This window comes from Amblyomma maculatum, chromosome 6, assembly GCF_055883805.1.
Source record: "Amblyomma maculatum isolate TAMU_Amacu chromosome 6, ASM5588380v1, whole genome shotgun sequence".
Lineage (NCBI taxonomy): Eukaryota > Metazoa > Arthropoda > Arachnida > Ixodida > Ixodidae > Amblyomma > Amblyomma maculatum.
This window is the reverse complement of record NC_139349.1, coordinates 77,445,088-77,462,956: the sequence shown is the minus strand read 5'-3', so window position 1 is coordinate 77,462,956 and position 17,869 is coordinate 77,445,088. Positions and strand designations below refer to the sequence as shown.

At 45.8% G+C, this 17,869-nt stretch overlaps 2 protein-coding genes across 2 annotated transcripts in view; both read left to right on the top strand.

Annotated features, from left to right (window-relative positions):
• The window catches only part of LOC146186046 (uncharacterized), a 78,672-nt gene that overhangs the window by 19,553 nt on the left and 41,250 nt on the right, over positions 1 to 17,869 (top strand). The window lies entirely within an intron of this gene.
• LOC146186048 (uncharacterized) lies at positions 6,693 to 8,791 on the top strand. Its single transcript, XM_084606966.1, has 3 exons — positions 6,693 to 6,817; positions 7,345 to 8,356; positions 8,655 to 8,791. Coding segments are annotated over exons 1-3 (1,017 nt in total). The 5' UTR covers positions 6,693 to 6,814; the 3' UTR covers positions 8,657 to 8,791.

Here is a 17,869-nt window from a genome sequence, read left to right as displayed (position 1 = left end):
GTGCCAGGAGTTATTGCAGTTTTTTTACGAACTTCAGGCGACGTCACAGTGGATCCAAGATAGCGACAGTAAGAAAAACTCCATCCAGGATTATCCTGTGTGAAAAAAAAAAAAAAAAAAGGTGTCCTTTATTGCACGATTGAATGGCGTTGTTGCACTGAATCTAAGCGCCCAGGATTAACTAAATACTTCGTATTAGCAAAGATTAGACGACAAACAGAAGATCGTTTGGCCTTTGTCGAGAAACGTCCGTCATGTGAGCGAAACTGCACATTGAAATGAAACGCCTTTGATAAATGAAAAAAAGAAGGACAACCATTAGGTACCCCCGCACATTTTTTTGACACTTTTAACGCTAAACAGGCTGTTGTTGCATTAGTTACTATGCAGTGCCCAAGAAGCCAAAACTCATTTGTTTTCAAAAAAATCTTGCAGGCATGAATCTCTACTTTATTACTCAGCGTAAATGAACAAGTAATGATCACATTAGATATGTAAAACGTAGTTAATTTTCATACGCGTTCATGAGTGCCTTGACCTTTACTCACTGCTTGAAAGAACGTTTCGGTGGGCTAGTTGGTGACACTTCATTGTAAGTAAAAGGCCCGAAAACACACACGGGCACAAGAAAGGTAACGGGACGGAGCGCCACTCACAACTTCTTTATTGAAGGAAAAATGCGATAATATATAGTCGTCGTACACACAAGTAACATCATCGTGATTCAAGGCTGATATGATACCGTGCGGATGAAGCGGCTTTTTTCGACCTTTTGCAGAGATATCGACGTGTCACTGACACATATGCTTGCTTTCTTATCGATAAAAATGCCTCAAATAACAGCCTAGCTTTTGTGTGTCTACTTCTTGACAGAATCCGTGCATCAGAAAACCATGGCTTGCAACAGCGTGACGGGCAAGACCCTATATGTTTCGGTACATTTGCGCTGGAGAGTGTGTGAGAGTGACACTGAGGGACTGTGAACGTCACCGTAAACTAACTGGTTACCAAAAAGCGCAAGCCGACATAAAAAAGAATTGGAGTGAGGGCATGTCAGTTTGACTAGACTGTAGTGTGAACTGGAGCGAGAGTGACTAGCGTGTTTGTGATAGTGATTGTGCGTGAGCGTTCATCATCGCATTTAGTCAGGTGAAAAAGTAAATGCAGAATCATGAGGTCGAGCGATTTTATTGAATTTTGGTTGGGTAGGGCTAGGCGTGCAGCAGATAGCTATGTTAGTAACCAGACAAGAGAAACGGCTGGTAAAAACCTCGTTGCAATGCACATATAGAGCCGTTTTACCGAAGGACACGCCTGTGTTTGCCGTGAAGCCGTTGGCGGTATGAGTATGTTGTCACTGGCTAGCCATAAATAACCATATATCAGCACTATCACACTTCCTAATGCGATATAGTCTAAGGCCCCATGCTGCGAAAAAATCTAGCGTCAGCGTAGTGAGCGAAAAAAATATTAGTGGTTCAATCACGGCTTGGACCTAGTGGCACGAGCGAAAGATGTGCTAGGTATGGTTGTGCATTGTTTAGCAGGGTTGCACATCCTTTGCCCGTTTGAATTAGAGGACGCTTAAGCATCGTCTTGGCAAGAGACGGGATAACCTCTGTAACACCACCTTTCATTCCGCAGTTTTTTTTCATATTTCTCTTAGGTTAGTTTTCAGGGAAAGGAAGGTATAGTCTTCGTCTCAATTGGTGGACTCCGATATGTAATTAGGTCAAAGTCTCCATCACCTTTTAGTCTATGATTTTTATTAACATGCCTGAATATTAAACAGCACATAACCTGCAAAGTGGCCAGACTCGGACTGGCCTCTTCGATTCATTGCACCAACAAGTATTACCGGAAACCGGTTCTTTCATAGTTCGAAGAAGCACCAAGCAGTGCTCCTGCTTATATAACACGAACGGCGAGTAACTTGGTATAGGCGCAATCGCGATGCGAAGCCAGCGGCGACTCATGTGGCTAGGCGCATCTGCCGAGCGAGATAGTCACGCGGAGACGCATGTGTTCAAGGTCACTGGGACCTAATGACATGACCTTTACCTTTGCATGCGAGAAGTGCAACTTCGACTCTAGAATCGCGTCCATAATGCTCCAGCAGTTAGCTGCTACGCTACATGTCCTGACGTTGATTGGTAGACGGAGTGTGTGACCTCAGATAATTCTTCATGGCCTATAGGTGGCAGGAGCTGCCAACTTGTGCAGCTTCTTCAAAGTATAGGTTGCGGATATGGGAATTGAACTTTTCGCTTTCCCTAGTAAATGAGTAAGATACGCAACTTCTAGACTGTTCAGGCACGTTCGTCCAATAAAGGTTTTATAGACATCTATGTCTGTCGGTGTTCCACATAAATGAGTACTTCACTACTCCATACTAATAAATATGCATGAGGTAGTAAAGAGTACAAATTAAGGAAGTAGTGAGTAAACGAGTAGCCATCTGTGTTAACGCGAACGTGGATTACCAAGTGGAGAAACCTTCAGAAGCCTTTAACGCTGTCACGTCATGTGGTTAAATATGGACCTTATAAGTGTGTATCAAATATTGTAAGCGATGAGCCGTTACCCCGGACGCACTCTGAGCCTTCGTGCGGATGAAATGAGTTCAAGACGAGCAATAATAATGGTTAGGAAAGAAGGTTAGAAACGTTAATATGTGGGGGCTAATAGGACGAACGGGGAAGAAATGACGGCCCGCTGTTACCGACAGAGAGATGGAAATAAAAGAAAGGTGCAGAGGCTTTCCTCCTTACCACTCCAGCCCTTTGCTAGAGAGGCTGCGTGGGACCTCCAGACAGGTTACCGCTCACAGGAATGCCGTCACGTGTTTATTGCTTTCGTAAATGGCTTATCGCGCAAAGCTTTGTGCCCCTTAATTTCTTCATTGCCTTCGCGTAAGGCTCCATGCAGCTCAGAAGCGAAAGCGTTCGGCAAAAGCTTCCCCCGTTGGCAGCCGAGGGATCAAAATAACAGACTGAAATACCGGCGTGCATGAATGGCGAGGTATCTGCCTCTAAAAAATGCTATGGGTGACCCAGAGGACGTTTGTCCCGCTCACGAGGCTTCTATTTAGAACACACAAGATGAAGGCCGAGGTGCAAAGCGCGACGAAAACCCAGCAGTAGCAACATCGGTGACGGCGACCACGCACCAAGGGGGACATGGTCCAAGTTTCAGGATTGTGATACACATTTAAACTATGAGGCAACTGTGGATTGTTATGCTATGACGGCTACGTAAGATATTAACGTGGTCGCCTTAAAGGCGGCATCACCAGAGAATCCGGTGTCAGTGTTGTGTGCGAAAAATCACGGGAATTGCTCCGGAATATGGAATTAAGTGCATAGCTGGCATGATCAGGCTCTGATTGGCCCTAAGGACTCCCGACGTCATCGACTGTAACAAGAGCTGCCAACTCGGGCCTCTTATTTTAGAAGGGAGGTTGAGATCAGAATGAAACTTCGAGGAGCCTTGCATTCTGTGCCCGACCCGCTACCCCCAGGCGCCGCAGGCTCCTTTGCACAGCTTGATTAAGCGGGTCATGATATCTACGTCGGGTGATCTTTCACATAAGATTGTATGCTATACGTATAAGATAATAGAGGAGTCAAATTAAAGGATGAGTCATCAAACAGCGCAAAGCCCAGGCATGCGCACAAGAAGAAACAAGGAATGTTGGCAACCGGGAGTTGAAGTTCAGCCCCCCCCCCCCCCCTCCCCCTCCCAATCCCGCCTCAATTTTTTTTATGCACACTGCACATACTGATGGAAAAATTGATGAGAAAAATTCGAGTTTAGGGTTTTCCCTGCCGGCGCTGCGAGTGCCATAGAAAACTAATAGTTTGCGTTTTAGGAAATAATTGTTCTTTAAAATTCCTAGTTGTTCTTTTTAGAATATTTTTATGAACGTACTGACCTGAATGGTCTAAACTGTAGCAATTATTTTCATAGAAAATCAATTTGGAGTCTTTTTAAACCATTGCAAGGCAACTGTTGAATGTTGTAAGATATTTTTATAGACATGCTGGTAAAATGGTCTAATCTCCCGTTGCGTGTCAAAAAATTTCAGTCCAAGTTGGTCCTGCGTACACAAAAATGACAGACTGCCACGAAGACCAACGGAGATTGATTTAAAAATCATAACAGCAAACTAGAAGTGTATACCCAGAGAAAATCTGCAGATATGTTGTAAATGTTTAAAAATTCGTTCCCAAAAGTTACAAAATTATGTCGAACCTTAAGACTGCTTCTAGGACAAACATGGTGTCAGGAATGATCCACTAGCGCGAAAGCGTACGGGGCGGCAGTGATGCTGACAATAGCGAGGAATGAACCAAGCATGGAGAAACGTAGTCGCATGGCTATATGGGGGCAATTTTTCGTGTGTATCAAAACTGACGACAGTAATGACGTGTAAAAAACTTATACAAAACAACAACGGCAACATACATAATCAGGTCTATATAACGCAAGGGATGAAACACAGTACTGCGTTCATACAGCAGTAGCGAGTTCCTAGTTTGCAAATATCCCCGAATGAGCGCGCAGGTGTACTGCGAAAATACGGCTTCAGAAGCTTTCATCAAGGTTTGGGCCACTCGAAAACTACTAAGATGAAATTCTCTAAAAAAAATGCGGATGGCCTGCATACGCATGGAGTGGAAACAGTCTATGTTAGAATGATGGGTAAACTATGAATTCTTTGTTCATCTCTGTCCCATACCGTTCATTCTGGTACTGGAAAATTATGCATTTTATTTAACAAAGACAATTAGTGCGTCTTTTTTATTAAGAAAACATTATGAATTGTTTGATTTGAGACTGATTATTATTGCGAAAGTAATACTACTCTAGGTTTCGAGCCTTCAGCGCAGCGCGGCCGGTAGCCACGTCTTACCCACGAGGCGCTGTGACGTCACAGCCCACGTGGCCTGGCAGGAGCTGCAAACTTGGGTCTCTCGTTTCACATGGGACAGTTATGTCAGAATCAGCCTGCTAGGACCCTGGCATTCACGTTACCCCTATAGGCCACTAAGGCACACGTTCATACGGCTTGGTTAAAGCGGGGATTTATATGTGTGCTGAGGAAGAACAAAAAGAGAAGAATAAGAACGCTCGGTTACCCGCATGCAGCAATTGCTTTCGCTCAATATTTGGCTCAGCAGCGTTGAACCCTTGTAATTTTTTTAACTTGTGCAAGACTCACGAAGGAAATCTTTATTCCGGCTATAATGGATGTCGACCAAGTTATAATAATGGCGTTAAATTCCACCTCTAGCATCCGAATTACCGAATGGAACTGAATGCAGATGACATTGTGTGTTTCGAAGTGGTTTAAAATAAATCTCTTAGAACCAGAGGGAGCTGGTGTTTGTGTGCATTACGCACTGAAGTAAGATGTTGTTAGGAGAGATATATTTATTTCACTTAGTGTTCATCACTTATTCGGCAAGTGCCAACTCATTAATTTTTACCAAGAAGCTTGTTGCGAGCTTGAATATTTATGCGCATTTATTAACAATTAGACAATCATCGCTTCTTAAAAAGTTCATTGAAAAGCAGACAATTGAAAACCAGAATTTCATGTCTAATTGGAAAAGAGAACGCGTTTGTGGAAAAGCTCATCGTGTGTAAAATCTGAGAAACCCCATGCAAGCTGATACGGTGCTTAGACGGAAGTAGTGCCGCGTAGTGCCAGGTTCATGCTGTCACGAAGATTTTTCTTGCTGCGTGCTTGCAAGGACACTCAACAGCCTTCCCGAAATCATGATCACAAGTCGCCACACTCTTTACAGTGCGCTGATACAGCTACGACTCTAATTTGCAATTCATCCGCCTAAATCTTGAGCACGATATATTCGATAAAAAAGAAGCAAAACATTTAAATTGTATCTGCAAACCACTGACTGCTAGGGGGACGTGCGAAGAAAGCTGAAAGTCAAAATGAAATACAGGGCCGAGCAGAGGGAAAAAGAAAATCCGAAAATTTGGTCGTCTGAAAGAAAGTGTTTAACCCACTTAACGATGCCCACTAGCGAGTCATGCATATAAATCAGCAAACCACCCATAATCCGTTCGCCACTCTTGGCTCAGGTTGTACACATTCTCATGCGTAACTATACCAAAGATTTGGCGACCATTCTACAATACGTGGATTCTTTTTTCATCACTTATTTTTTTTCAAATAGGAGCCTATTTAAATGTGTGATGTGCGAGAAGAGCGGAATAAAAAAGAGTGCAGCGACGAAATGCAAAGTTAAAGCAAGAAAAATTAAACGGGCAGCTGAAGTTCGATCTACTTTAGTTTCATTCAGCGCGGACTTGCCCGGAAACCAGTTTTCTATGCGCTTGAGCAAACCATACATCGCCGAACACATGGGACCCACTCGCCTCTCTGCTTGCCTTGTTCTTCGCAATGCCAAATTAAATGATATTCTCTTCATAGGCGACTGCTCACACAAAGCGGCGATAGCTCCTGTCGATACGCGGTGTCAAGGTCAGGATGTGTTGCATCGCTTCTTCGCCTAGTTCTTTTTGCCCGAGACCGCACCGACGTTTTCCTCTGAGACGTGACTGCACAGTGCAGTACGCTTTCTACGGCGGGGAATGCACGTCCCAGCGAGCGCTTTTTGTAAAACAAGCGCAAACTGTGATATCAAACCCCTCTTATTTTTTTCCCCTGTCTCTTCGCAGTTGGCCACCACTGCAGCGCCACCTCTTAGCATTCGAGTAGTATAAAAAGCAGGCCGAACGGGTGCAGAATCAGTAGTTGGACCGTGAGGAGCTGAAAGAAACCATGGTAAGCAGCCTTCTGGATCGTATGGGAAGAAAGCGTACTCGGGGAGTGGCCCGGGAAACGAGATTTCACTAGGACACCTCCAGGGACTTATTTCAAGAGAAATCAGTTTCTTTTAACAATGGTTCGATACTTAAATCTAAGTGTGTTCAATGGGCTTTGATATCGCCGATCGAGCTTAAGCTTGAATAAATACTAAAACGATGTATCGTAGCAAGAGTTCAAGTCCTAGTCCGTTACATGAACTAGAAAACCTCCAATTAAAAAATGCTGTGACGAGCAACGGCCCGTGAATTCGAGATATTGGCTGAATTCTCCAGCGCATCAGCAACATATGTGAGCGGATATGAACTTTACTCATTGAGAGTACGCATTCACAGCAGTTTTCTACGATTTTAAATCCGTGGCTATATTTGGCTGAAAGTACTGACAGAGACTTTGTCCACGTTTGAGATGAATAAGGAGAGAGTACAATGAAGTCTTGTGCACAGAACATAATATCTAATGTACACCACAACGTGTTTTTCTAGATCCGTGCCTGCATTGTCCTCGCCCTGGCCACCAGCGCCTTCGCTGGCTACACTGGCAGCTACGGCAGCTACGGCCTTGGCTATGGCCTCTCCTCATACGGCCTTTCCCACGGAATTGGCTACTCTGGTCTCGGCCTCGGCTACAGCTATGCCCCATCCGCTAGCCTCGCCGTCGCCGCCCCAGCTGTGACCCGCACCGTGTCCACCTACCACGCTGCTCCAGCCGTGGCTACCATTGCCCAGGCAGCCCCAGTCGCCACTTACGCTGCTGCCCCAGCCATCGCCACTGTTGCCCACGCCGCTCCAGTCGCCACCTACGCCGCTGCCCCAGCTGTGACCACTGTGTCCCACGCTGCTCCAGTCGCCACTTACGCCGCTGCCCCAGCTGTGACCCGCACCGTGTCCACCTACCACGCTGCTCCAGCCGTGGCTACTATTGCCCAGGCTGCCCCAGTCGCCACTTACGCTGCTGCCCCAGCCATCGCCACTGTTGCCCACGCCGCTCCAGTCGCCACCTACGCCGCTGCCCCAGCTGTGACCACTGTGTCCCACGCTGCTCCAGTCGCCACTTACGCCGCTGCTCCAGCTGTGACCCGCACCGTATCCACCTACCACGCTGCTCCAGCCGTGGCTACTATTGCCCAGGCTGCTCCAGTTGCCACTTACGCTGCTGCCCCAGCCATCACCACTGTTGCCCACGCCGCTCCAGTTGCCACCTACGCCGCTGCCCCAGCTGTGACCACTGTGTCCCACGCTGCTCCAATCGCCACCTACACTGCTGCGGCCCCAGCCATCGCTACTGTTGCCCATGCTGCTCCAGTCGCCACCGCTGTTGCCACCCCAGCCCTGGCTGCCTACCAAGCCGCCCCAGTCTACGGTTACGGCATTGGCACTCTCGGCTACGGTGCCGGCCACTATGGATTCGGCCACGGTCTCCTCGGCTACGGCCTGAACTACGGCTACGGCCTCGGCTCCACCTACGACTACACCGCTCTCCTCCGCAGGAAGAAGTGTAAGTATATGTCTCAAAACCGAACACGTGGACGAATTAGCCTCGTTATACTACATTCTAGTGGCAGTAATTCTTGCGTCATGTGCTCCTTTAATTTGCTTTAGATACCCTTTACGATTATCGGCCAACCGAAAATTGAAATAATGGTTTAGTAGCCAGTTCAAGGCATTTTTGTTCTAAAAAAGAAGGCTAGATTGCTTAATATTTCAATGGTGATATTTGTCTTAACCTGTTTGTAATCATAATGTTGTAGAAATAGGAAAGCGCTAATTGTTTTTATTGTGTTCTTCCATTTCAGAAATTTCCTTCCTTGGAACCAATATAGTCATCTACGAAAGTTAGGAAAATTAACAAATTTAGGAACTGCATCTTTTTCTACGCGTTCAGCGGGGTGTGAAAGAGATGCAATAATAAAATTAACAAATTTTGAATTGATCTTCATTGTCGTTTATTTTCTATACTCCGTTTTTCGCATCAATCGGTTCAAACTTTTAAACAGAGATTTGGCTTTTGTATGATGCCTTATATTGATATTGTGTGATTGGGATCAAATGCTATAGTTTAAATAAGAAAAAGAAAACGAAAACAGTTACACGCCAAAAATTCGGATTAAAAATCGATCTTTAGCCATATACTTGAAAGGACAAGCTGTCGGGCTAATGAACACGCCTGTCTCGTCGTGTTTCGTACGTGTTCCGTTCCTGGGCATTGCACGTCGTCAGCGAATACCACAATAACCAGGCACCCAAATTATGTGACAATACCGTCCTAACTACTGTTTACGACAATAATAGCATTTAGTGCTGTGCACTGGACGTTTTGCCTAAGATGAGCCTCGGATTTTAAAACGCAGGATGCCGCCACTGCATGTGCGGCTCCACAGGGTATGTTTTTGTCTTTCTTACTGAGGCAATTGACAAAGATTAATGACACACGTTTCAAATAATTCAATTTTTTATAACAAATAATGTATTTACAGCAAATCAAAAGGAAGGCCCGAATTAAAAAAAAGCGCCATGTTACGGCGCGCATGCTTAGTCAATTGAAAACATGTTTAGCAGCGCTACAACACGGTATCAAAAGAGCACAGTTACATATTTTGCCTACTTTTTAAAGATTTCGAGGACTTGCTTCAAATATTGGGTAAAAAGAACTGAGTATGGGATAACGTCGGTAGAAAAATTCGGTCGATTGTTCCTTAACCACCTGTCTACTTGCTAAACATATCTAACCATAATGTGAATAACCAAACGCACAATTGATCTTTGCTGATGGCCTGATTAACGAAAATTGAGAGCAATCTGACGACTGTCACACGCCGGGAAACCAGGTATTTTGTTGAATCTAGCTGTGGCGCACTACTCTTTTTCTTATTTCTTGGTTCAACCTTCATCAAATGCTGCGTACGTTGAATACTTAGCGCCTCCAGATGTTTATTGTAGACTATCTGTTAACTGTAGAGGCTATGGGTTTCTATGGTGATGATGGCTTATGTTCACACTGAAAGGACTCCCAAAGAAATATAATGGACATCATTGACTATACTTATTGCTGGGAATTACTAGAGTTTTTTATGCATTTATTTCTTTGTAATCTGTGAGCGTCAAAACACCCATCATCGAGAAAAATACGCACAGTTTAGTGATATGGACATTTACCACCTTCCACTCTTGGTGCACAAACATTTCACGTGCTTTCTGCTGTTGTTGGCAGGTAGCGCTCTCTAGATCTTTACTTGTAGATGAAAATAAGTTATCCAAAGACAATTTAGTCAAAGCTGCAAGGTTTCGAGATTGTTTCCTAAGCAGCTCGTTTGTCTAACACATGTCGTGCGACAAATGACAGAAATAAAGAATAGTTACTAACAAACGAAACTGAAAGCCCTGCTCCGAAAGAGACCATCACGTAAGCTCGGACTGAAGGGAAATGATGAAGCGGTTAAAACCCAAGAGCTGGTGGCGGTTCCGGTCTTGATATAGGGGACAACCGAACCCAACAATTTGGGCTGTGAACAACGGCGGTGCTCTTGGACTTCTGTTCGGAAGAAAGGCTCATTTGAGTAAGCCGTGACAACTGCGATGGTAAGCGTCTACCTCAAAAGGCAACCTAACTGAAAGACGACCTCACTCTACCTCAAACTCCCGCATGAGGTTGAGGTCCGATATTTGATCTCACCCCAAAACATTTGGGCTTTGGCCAACCTTACTTCTAGATGACTCGTCTTCCTTCGCGAGGTTGATGTCATTTTGAGGTTGAGGTCGACCTCAACCTCAAAGTAACATCAACCTTACGGAGGAAGGTGAACTACCAAGATTTCATTTGAGGTTGAGGTCGACATCATGAGGTTGAAAACTGATGACGTTCCCCGCTTCTACCCTCCACCTCACAGCTAGCTACTGAAAGAGCCACCGTGAGGAGAAAACGTCAAACAGATTTCTTCGCGAACCAGTATCTCATTTCTAGGTTCCTTAAATCATAAATTAGACAAACCTGTCGCGTCTACGGGGAAACGCCAAGCTTAAATCACACAATTTGCGATTCTCGGGTTCATCTAACTCATACGGTGCTCATGCCTGATCCCTCACTGGGCAGGTGGCATAAAGTAAAGCTGTGGTGAGAGGTACGTCGGACGTACCTGGTACATTTTGCCCCGTTACGTAGGACGAACCCGACCTCCGTATTTTGATCCTGATTTTGACGTTGAACGGACCCGGTATTTTTACCACGTGTAGGTAGGTTTTCAAAGTCCGCGACGCATCACGCGAGGCTTTACCATAGTTTCGATACCACGGATACACGAGGGTGTGTGATCCACCGTTGGTCATAACAGGGCAAATCGACACCCTGCACTTTTGCTTAAGATCATATTTCAGGAGCAGCACACACAATAGGCAGCGTAAACCTTCGCGTACCGACCGACGGCGCTGCAAAAGCGTAATGTATTCCCGTCTCATCTTTGCAATATCGATCATTTGTGCGACATGTTGATAATTAAATGGAACGCGCGTAAAAAAAGGTCTGCCCTCAGCTGCGTCGCGAAAGCACGCAAATTCACACCGGTTAAGTGCAGCCCCGGATGCCGCCAGGTTACTGCAGAGATGCCGTCCCCGAGCGCTGCGGCCGACGGCACTCCGGTCATGCACTGCTCCCTAGTCGTCTCTAGGCCTTGGTTGTTTGGCATCGAAGATATCGCAGATGGCATTTTGAAATCAGCTCTTTGGCTGCCTCTCTAGCATAGCCGTTCGCGTGCTCTTGTGCGCTATTCTTGCGTGTAGTATTGTGGCAATCGGTGACAATCTGCGCTGCCGAACTGCATGTGGCGCGCTGCTTCGCCGATGCTTTGCGCCTTTGATGCATGCTCGGATGGTGCATGCACATGAGATAAAAACCCCATGCACTATCCTTTTTGTTAATCTCAATTCTTAAGACTGGCGAACGAACAATTCGTGCTTACCTGTAATTCGATATCTAAACTTTGTAGCGATCATCAGTCCGTGCTCTTGCCGATGACACGTGTAAATTCCATTGGTGCACCACAAGAAATGCCTCTCGCCGACCATCATGCAAGCGCTTCTGGCTAAAAACGACGGTGACAGGTCTGCACACGTGCAACTCGCACGCTCGTCTGCCAGAATCCACGCAGAGTCGTTGCTATCGCGAAGACACCAGCTGCCGTTAGTCAAACCACAGAGGACTGTACCAAAGCTACTGACACCAGAGACTGACCGGCAGTGCGAGAGAAGAAAGGGGCCGTGTAGAAAGCCGTACTCGGCAGAAGTGCACGCTAATTTGTGCTGAATGAAACAGGAATACCAAGGGAAAATCACCTCCGCGACGGCTTCCGGTGTGTGTGGACAGCAGCCTGCCCACCTGCAGGCATGCGCTCGAGAACGACCGGGTCTTTCGGGCTGCGCACACAATTCCGAGAGGTGAAGAAACTGAAGAAACCCACGGCCGAGGAAAACACGAGACAAGGTTGAAAGATATGCAAACGCAGACGGGAAAGGAAAGGCAGAGACCGATGAATACGTGGACGACGCTCGGGAAAACAGGCGCGACAACGGGAAGTCTGCGAACCCAGCGTCACGCGGTGACGTTTCATGGGCGGGGCGGAGTTCCCTAGCTGTTTTATTCGTTTTATCGCGAAAACAATACGACGACAGCCTAGCTATGTAGTTGTGACCTCGGGGGGTCACAGCTACGCTGTGATTAAGCACCTACGCCTTGAAAAAGCACAGCTATGGTCTCCTCATAAGAAAATCAGCCTGCCATGACATTTGAATTCACGTTAGCCATATGCCACTGGCAGGAGCTGCCAACTCGGGTCGCTCCTTTTATATGGGAGGGTGATATCAGAATTTGCCTGCCAGAATCGTTTGCATTCTCATTACCCATTCGACACGCAGGCACGTCCATGCGGCTTGGTTGAAGCATGACTTTATTGTGGGCTAGTAGCTTACGGCTCTCGCGTCATACCCTTAAAGGATGAGCTTAAGTGTCCCAAATAATGTAACAACTTACATTGATAGGGCGTGATAGGAGAATAATGTAGCAGGCAAAAGAAGCTTCCGCCACATGCTTTCGCAATTCAACTAGGGTTAACCAGAGATAAACTACAATTTTTTTTTCGGTTATCTCGGAGTTCTGAGTTAAGGGGGAAGAGGGGGAGTGCCATTTTTAATCGCCGATATCTCCGGTGTTAATGAAGCTAGCTGAAAATTTATTGCGATGAATTGGTTTGTGACGGAGTATCTATGTCTCGAACGATTTGCTTTACCTCATTTTAGGCATTTCGCAGTCATTTTAAGAATTCCCGGAATGAGGCGATTGGTGTGCGATGCGTGTACACTTAAACATTCCAGCAATGAACTGTCTCTCATAGTTTCTGCTGCTGCACGTACATACGTGTAGGAAAAACACGTGTCTTTCTGTTATATACTGCTTGTTACAAGCTGCTGGGTAGTAGCGTTGAATCGCAAATTTACTGTTTGTTATTTATGTGCAAACATGTGATTTCTTCTGTGCACCGAAGCCCGGAGTTGGTATCTAACGCTTGTGCTCTAACGGGTCTGATCGATCGACTCGACCTAACCTCGAAACTACGGCGGTGGGTGTAAACTCAACTTTATGTACACGAAATTTAACGGGAATACAAAGCTGAGAGCAGATCACTTGTCTAGTCCATCCTTAAATACCTCAAGACATCGCAGCTCGTACGGAAGCGGATCATTCAAATTTTAGGCTTTTCAGATGCACATTTATGCACTGCGATGAAGCGCATCTTTGTCTCGACAGGCTCACCGGCCTGCTCGTTATCCCAACTGTACCAGCGAAGGCGTCTACTAGATTTCGCACGTATTGATTCATGGCTGTGAGGTGAAATCTAAGGAAAGGAATAATTGAGAAACATCATATTCGCTTTGCCTGCATTTAAAGAACTAGCAAGCATTTGAAACGGACTACAGCATATTGCGGATAGGTGTCCTGCACGGTGAGGTTTGTGTTGTTCCGGTGCATGGTCTTAGAAAGTCTGTGAACGATCGAAGACAGCGCAAATGCTAGGAATATCTCGCATGCACTAGGAGCAGACCGAAGGATCGTTTAATGCGAAGAGAAAGCTGCTCATGCGTGTGCATACCTCTGCTGATGTATATGCTGTACGGCATGTCGGGTCGTCGCCTGCCGCCGTTGCTTGAATGCAACGTGTTCGCTTGACAGCGACGGTCGCAGCACACAACCTTGAGTAAGGAAAGCGATCTACAGGCATTGTGATAATGTAACAACGTTAGACTGAGCGAATCGTTCTGAGCAACAACTTGAAAGTCGCGAAGGCTAAGCTTCAAGTAGTCTTAGAAACCGGAAGGCGGGCATATGTTAGGCGTGACATACCCGCCATTGGCGTACAGCGACGTCCGCCGTACCTTACCTTTACCGAGAATCAAATGGGTACGTCGGACGTACTTTTATGAACTGCGATAAACAAAAGACAGCGGCGATCAGGTCATCCAAATCCGAGCCGTGTCTTGTGCCTGGGTCGCCAGGAGTCTTCATTGTTTAGGACGCACCTGTTGACCCTTTCACTATCTTCCCTACGTTCTATTTTCTTAATAAAGTGTCAATTGACCAAAGGCCAATTGACCGCCAAAGGTCAATAATTTTTGAGTGAGATCAGAAAATTGAGCCTCAACCTCATGCGTGAGTTTGAGGTTGAGTAAGGTCATCTTTCTGTGAGGTTGGCTTTTGAGGTGGAGGCTTATCGCAGTTGCCACGGCTTATTCTGATAAGCTTCCCTTCCGAACCGAAGTCCGACAGCACTGCCATTGCGCACGGCCCAAATTATTGGGTTCGGTTGTCCCCTATGTAAAGACCCAAACCTATATATATATATATATATATATATATATATATATATATATATATGTGTGTGTGTGTGTGTGTGTGTGTGTGTGTGTGTGTGTGTGTGTGTGTGTGTGTGTGTGTGTGTGTGTGTGTGTGTGTGTGTGTGTGTGTGTGTATATACACATAAGGCGCCAAAAGGCTTTCAAAAGATTGACAGTAGCATTGTTTTTGGACATCAAGTGCGCCTACGACCACGTAGCACATCAGGCCATTTTGGACGCTTTGGTAGCTGCAGAGATCTGAGGCCGCATGTTCAGCTGAAGACGTAGCTACCTGTCAGGGAGATCCCTTTACGTCCAGAATAAAGGTGGACCGACGTCTCTACATCGAATTTCACTTGGAGTTCCACAGGGTGGAGTGCTACCACAATCTGCTCAAATCTCCATCTATGCAGATGGTATATGTATTTGGGCATTCAGTGTGACTCGGCCCCAAGTACGTGCGAGGCTGCAAAAGGCTTCAATGATAATGACGTCGTCTGCAAGGCTTCAATATTTCGATCGAGAAGTGTTCCCTTGTGGCACCCACTCGCAAAATAATGTCACGTTACCCCATCTGCATTAATGGCAAATGCATATTCCCTGCGAGAGAAGCCACCGATTCTTTGGAGTTGTCATTGACAGAAATATTTCGTGGAGTCCTCATCTCACAGAAATGAGAAGCAAACTTGTAGCGATTGTCCAAGTACTCTCCTTCCTCGGGGAGAAGTTCTGGGGTACACCAGTTCACTCGATGCTACAACTGTACAGGTCACTATTTTTGGGCTACATGCGATACAGCTTCCCCATATTTAATAACATTAGAAAACCAACCTCAGGACTCTTCAAAATCTGCAAGCTCAAGCTCTTCGTATATGCCTTGGACGTCCCAAATGTGCCTCAACAGCAGCGACTGTTCTTGTCGCCCGGAATCATCTTGTTACCAAACATATTGCTGTTGACACAATGAGAACGCATATTCGGCACCTAACCAGGGTCCCTAGTAATCCTATAGAAACCCTTCCAATAATTAGGCCAAGCACTGCATTCGCCATCTAACCAGTTCCACGGGGTTTGTTATCATACCGGCCAAGTCAATCCAGATAAAGGTTAAAACATCATACCTGACTTGTTCAACTGGTGCTGAACTAGCTGCTCTACGCGCGGCAGTTGAAATCATTTACAAAGAACGTCCACATTACTGGACAGTGTTTACAGACTCTAAAGCAGCCCTTCAAGGCCTGAAAGCAGCACTACGCCGTTGGTCACATGAACAACGCGTTAGAGAGACCCGTCAGCTGTACCACGAGGTCACAATATTGAAAAGTCACAATAATGTTTTTCAGTGGCTCCCAGGACACTGCGGCATCAAGGGAAACCACTAGGCGGACGAGGCTGCCCGTTCTGCCCACATCGATGGCTTTCCAGTTAAAATACCCATATCGAGGATGTTGCCGCATGTGTCCTTCGCTGTTTGGCCATGGAGATCACAATTTCAGCGTGGAACAGGGGGAAGTTTTGCAACCGCCGCCTCAGGGCACTGGATCGTCAACTGCGCCTCTGCCTTCTCCATCAGATTGCTCGTGGAGAAACAACGTCGCTGTGCCGTTTATGGCTCGATGTTGCGTTCACCAACAAATATGCTTTCAGGATTGAAACGGCCGACAGCCCTGCCTATGAAAATTGTGGCTGTGAAGAGACAATCGAACATCTCTTATGTGAATGCCATGCATTTGTGAGCGAAAGACATAAGCTGCGTTGTGCACTGAACCGCCTCGATCCTCGCCCTTTAACGGCGGATAAGATCCTTGATCCGTGGCCACGGCAGTCGACCGCCTTTAAGGCATACAGGGCACTGTTTAGTTTTCTAACAGCCACCGGTTTGTGTGACAAACTCTGACTGTGCTTCACGTTCCCTTTCTCTTCCCAGTTTTCCCCCTTTTCCCTTTTCCCCGAGTGTATGGTAGCCAACCGGAGGCCTTTCTAGCTAACATTCCTTCCTTCCATCCTCATCCCTATCTATCTATATCCGCACGCCCTTGGGTTTGGGCCATTTCATCATCTTCCTTCAGTTCGAGCTTGCAGGACAGTTTCTTTCGAAGTAGGGCTTTCCGTTTCGTTTGTTGGTCAATATTCTTTATGTCTGCCTTTTGTCATATGACGTGTTAGCCTAACAAGCTGCTTGGAAAGGGTCTGCCTATCAAGCTGCTTGGAAAGGATCTGCCATAACCTTAAACGTTAGCTAAATTTGTTTTGGATAACTTCTTTTTATCGACAAGTTAAGAGGTGGAGAGTGCTACCTGCCTATCGTGGAGGTTTCGTGCACCATGAGTGGAAGGTGGCAAAGGCCCACACCACTAAGCCGGACGCATTTTTCTCAACGATGGGTGTTTTAATGCCCACACATTACAAATAAATAAATGCGCAAGAAACTATAGATAACATTTTATTTTACAGCAGTAATTATATTTAGTGATGTGCATTATATTTCCTTGAGGATGTTTACATTGTGAAAATAAGCCACCATCACTGCCCAAAAGCTTACATTGCACTGTAGGAGCTTATGATTGGCAAATATATTCGCAAGGTACTACAGCAACTGTGGGAGTCGGAAGCTATTCCACCTGCAAATCTGATAAAAATTCTAGAAGTCTGTCAAAAGATGTAGTATCCAAATTTAACAGATATAGTCTACATTTACAGATGCGCTAAATGTCGTACATACGCAGCGTTTGACAAAATTTGAACCAATAGCACAAAAAAAAAAGCGGGTGAGCTGCACTGAATGGAACGAAAGACGTGGTTTCCTGGCGAGTGGCACTCGCCAGATTGTTATTACTTTTTGGTAATTAGGCAATCTGCAAGGATTATTTATGGATTGTGTTATTCACGTTAGGCTTAAATATTTTTAGTAAGTCAGGTGGGTCAGAAACAGAAGATCGAAGTTTTCTACCGACGTTATCCCATACGCAGTTCATGTTTACCCATATTTGAAGAGCGTGCGCGAAATCTATTAAACATTACGTGTAAAATATGTGACTGTGCCCTTTTGATACCGTGTGCTAGCGCTGCTAAACGAATTTTCAATTGTCTAGACGTGCTCGCCATAACATGTTATGTTTTAAAATTTCGCGAG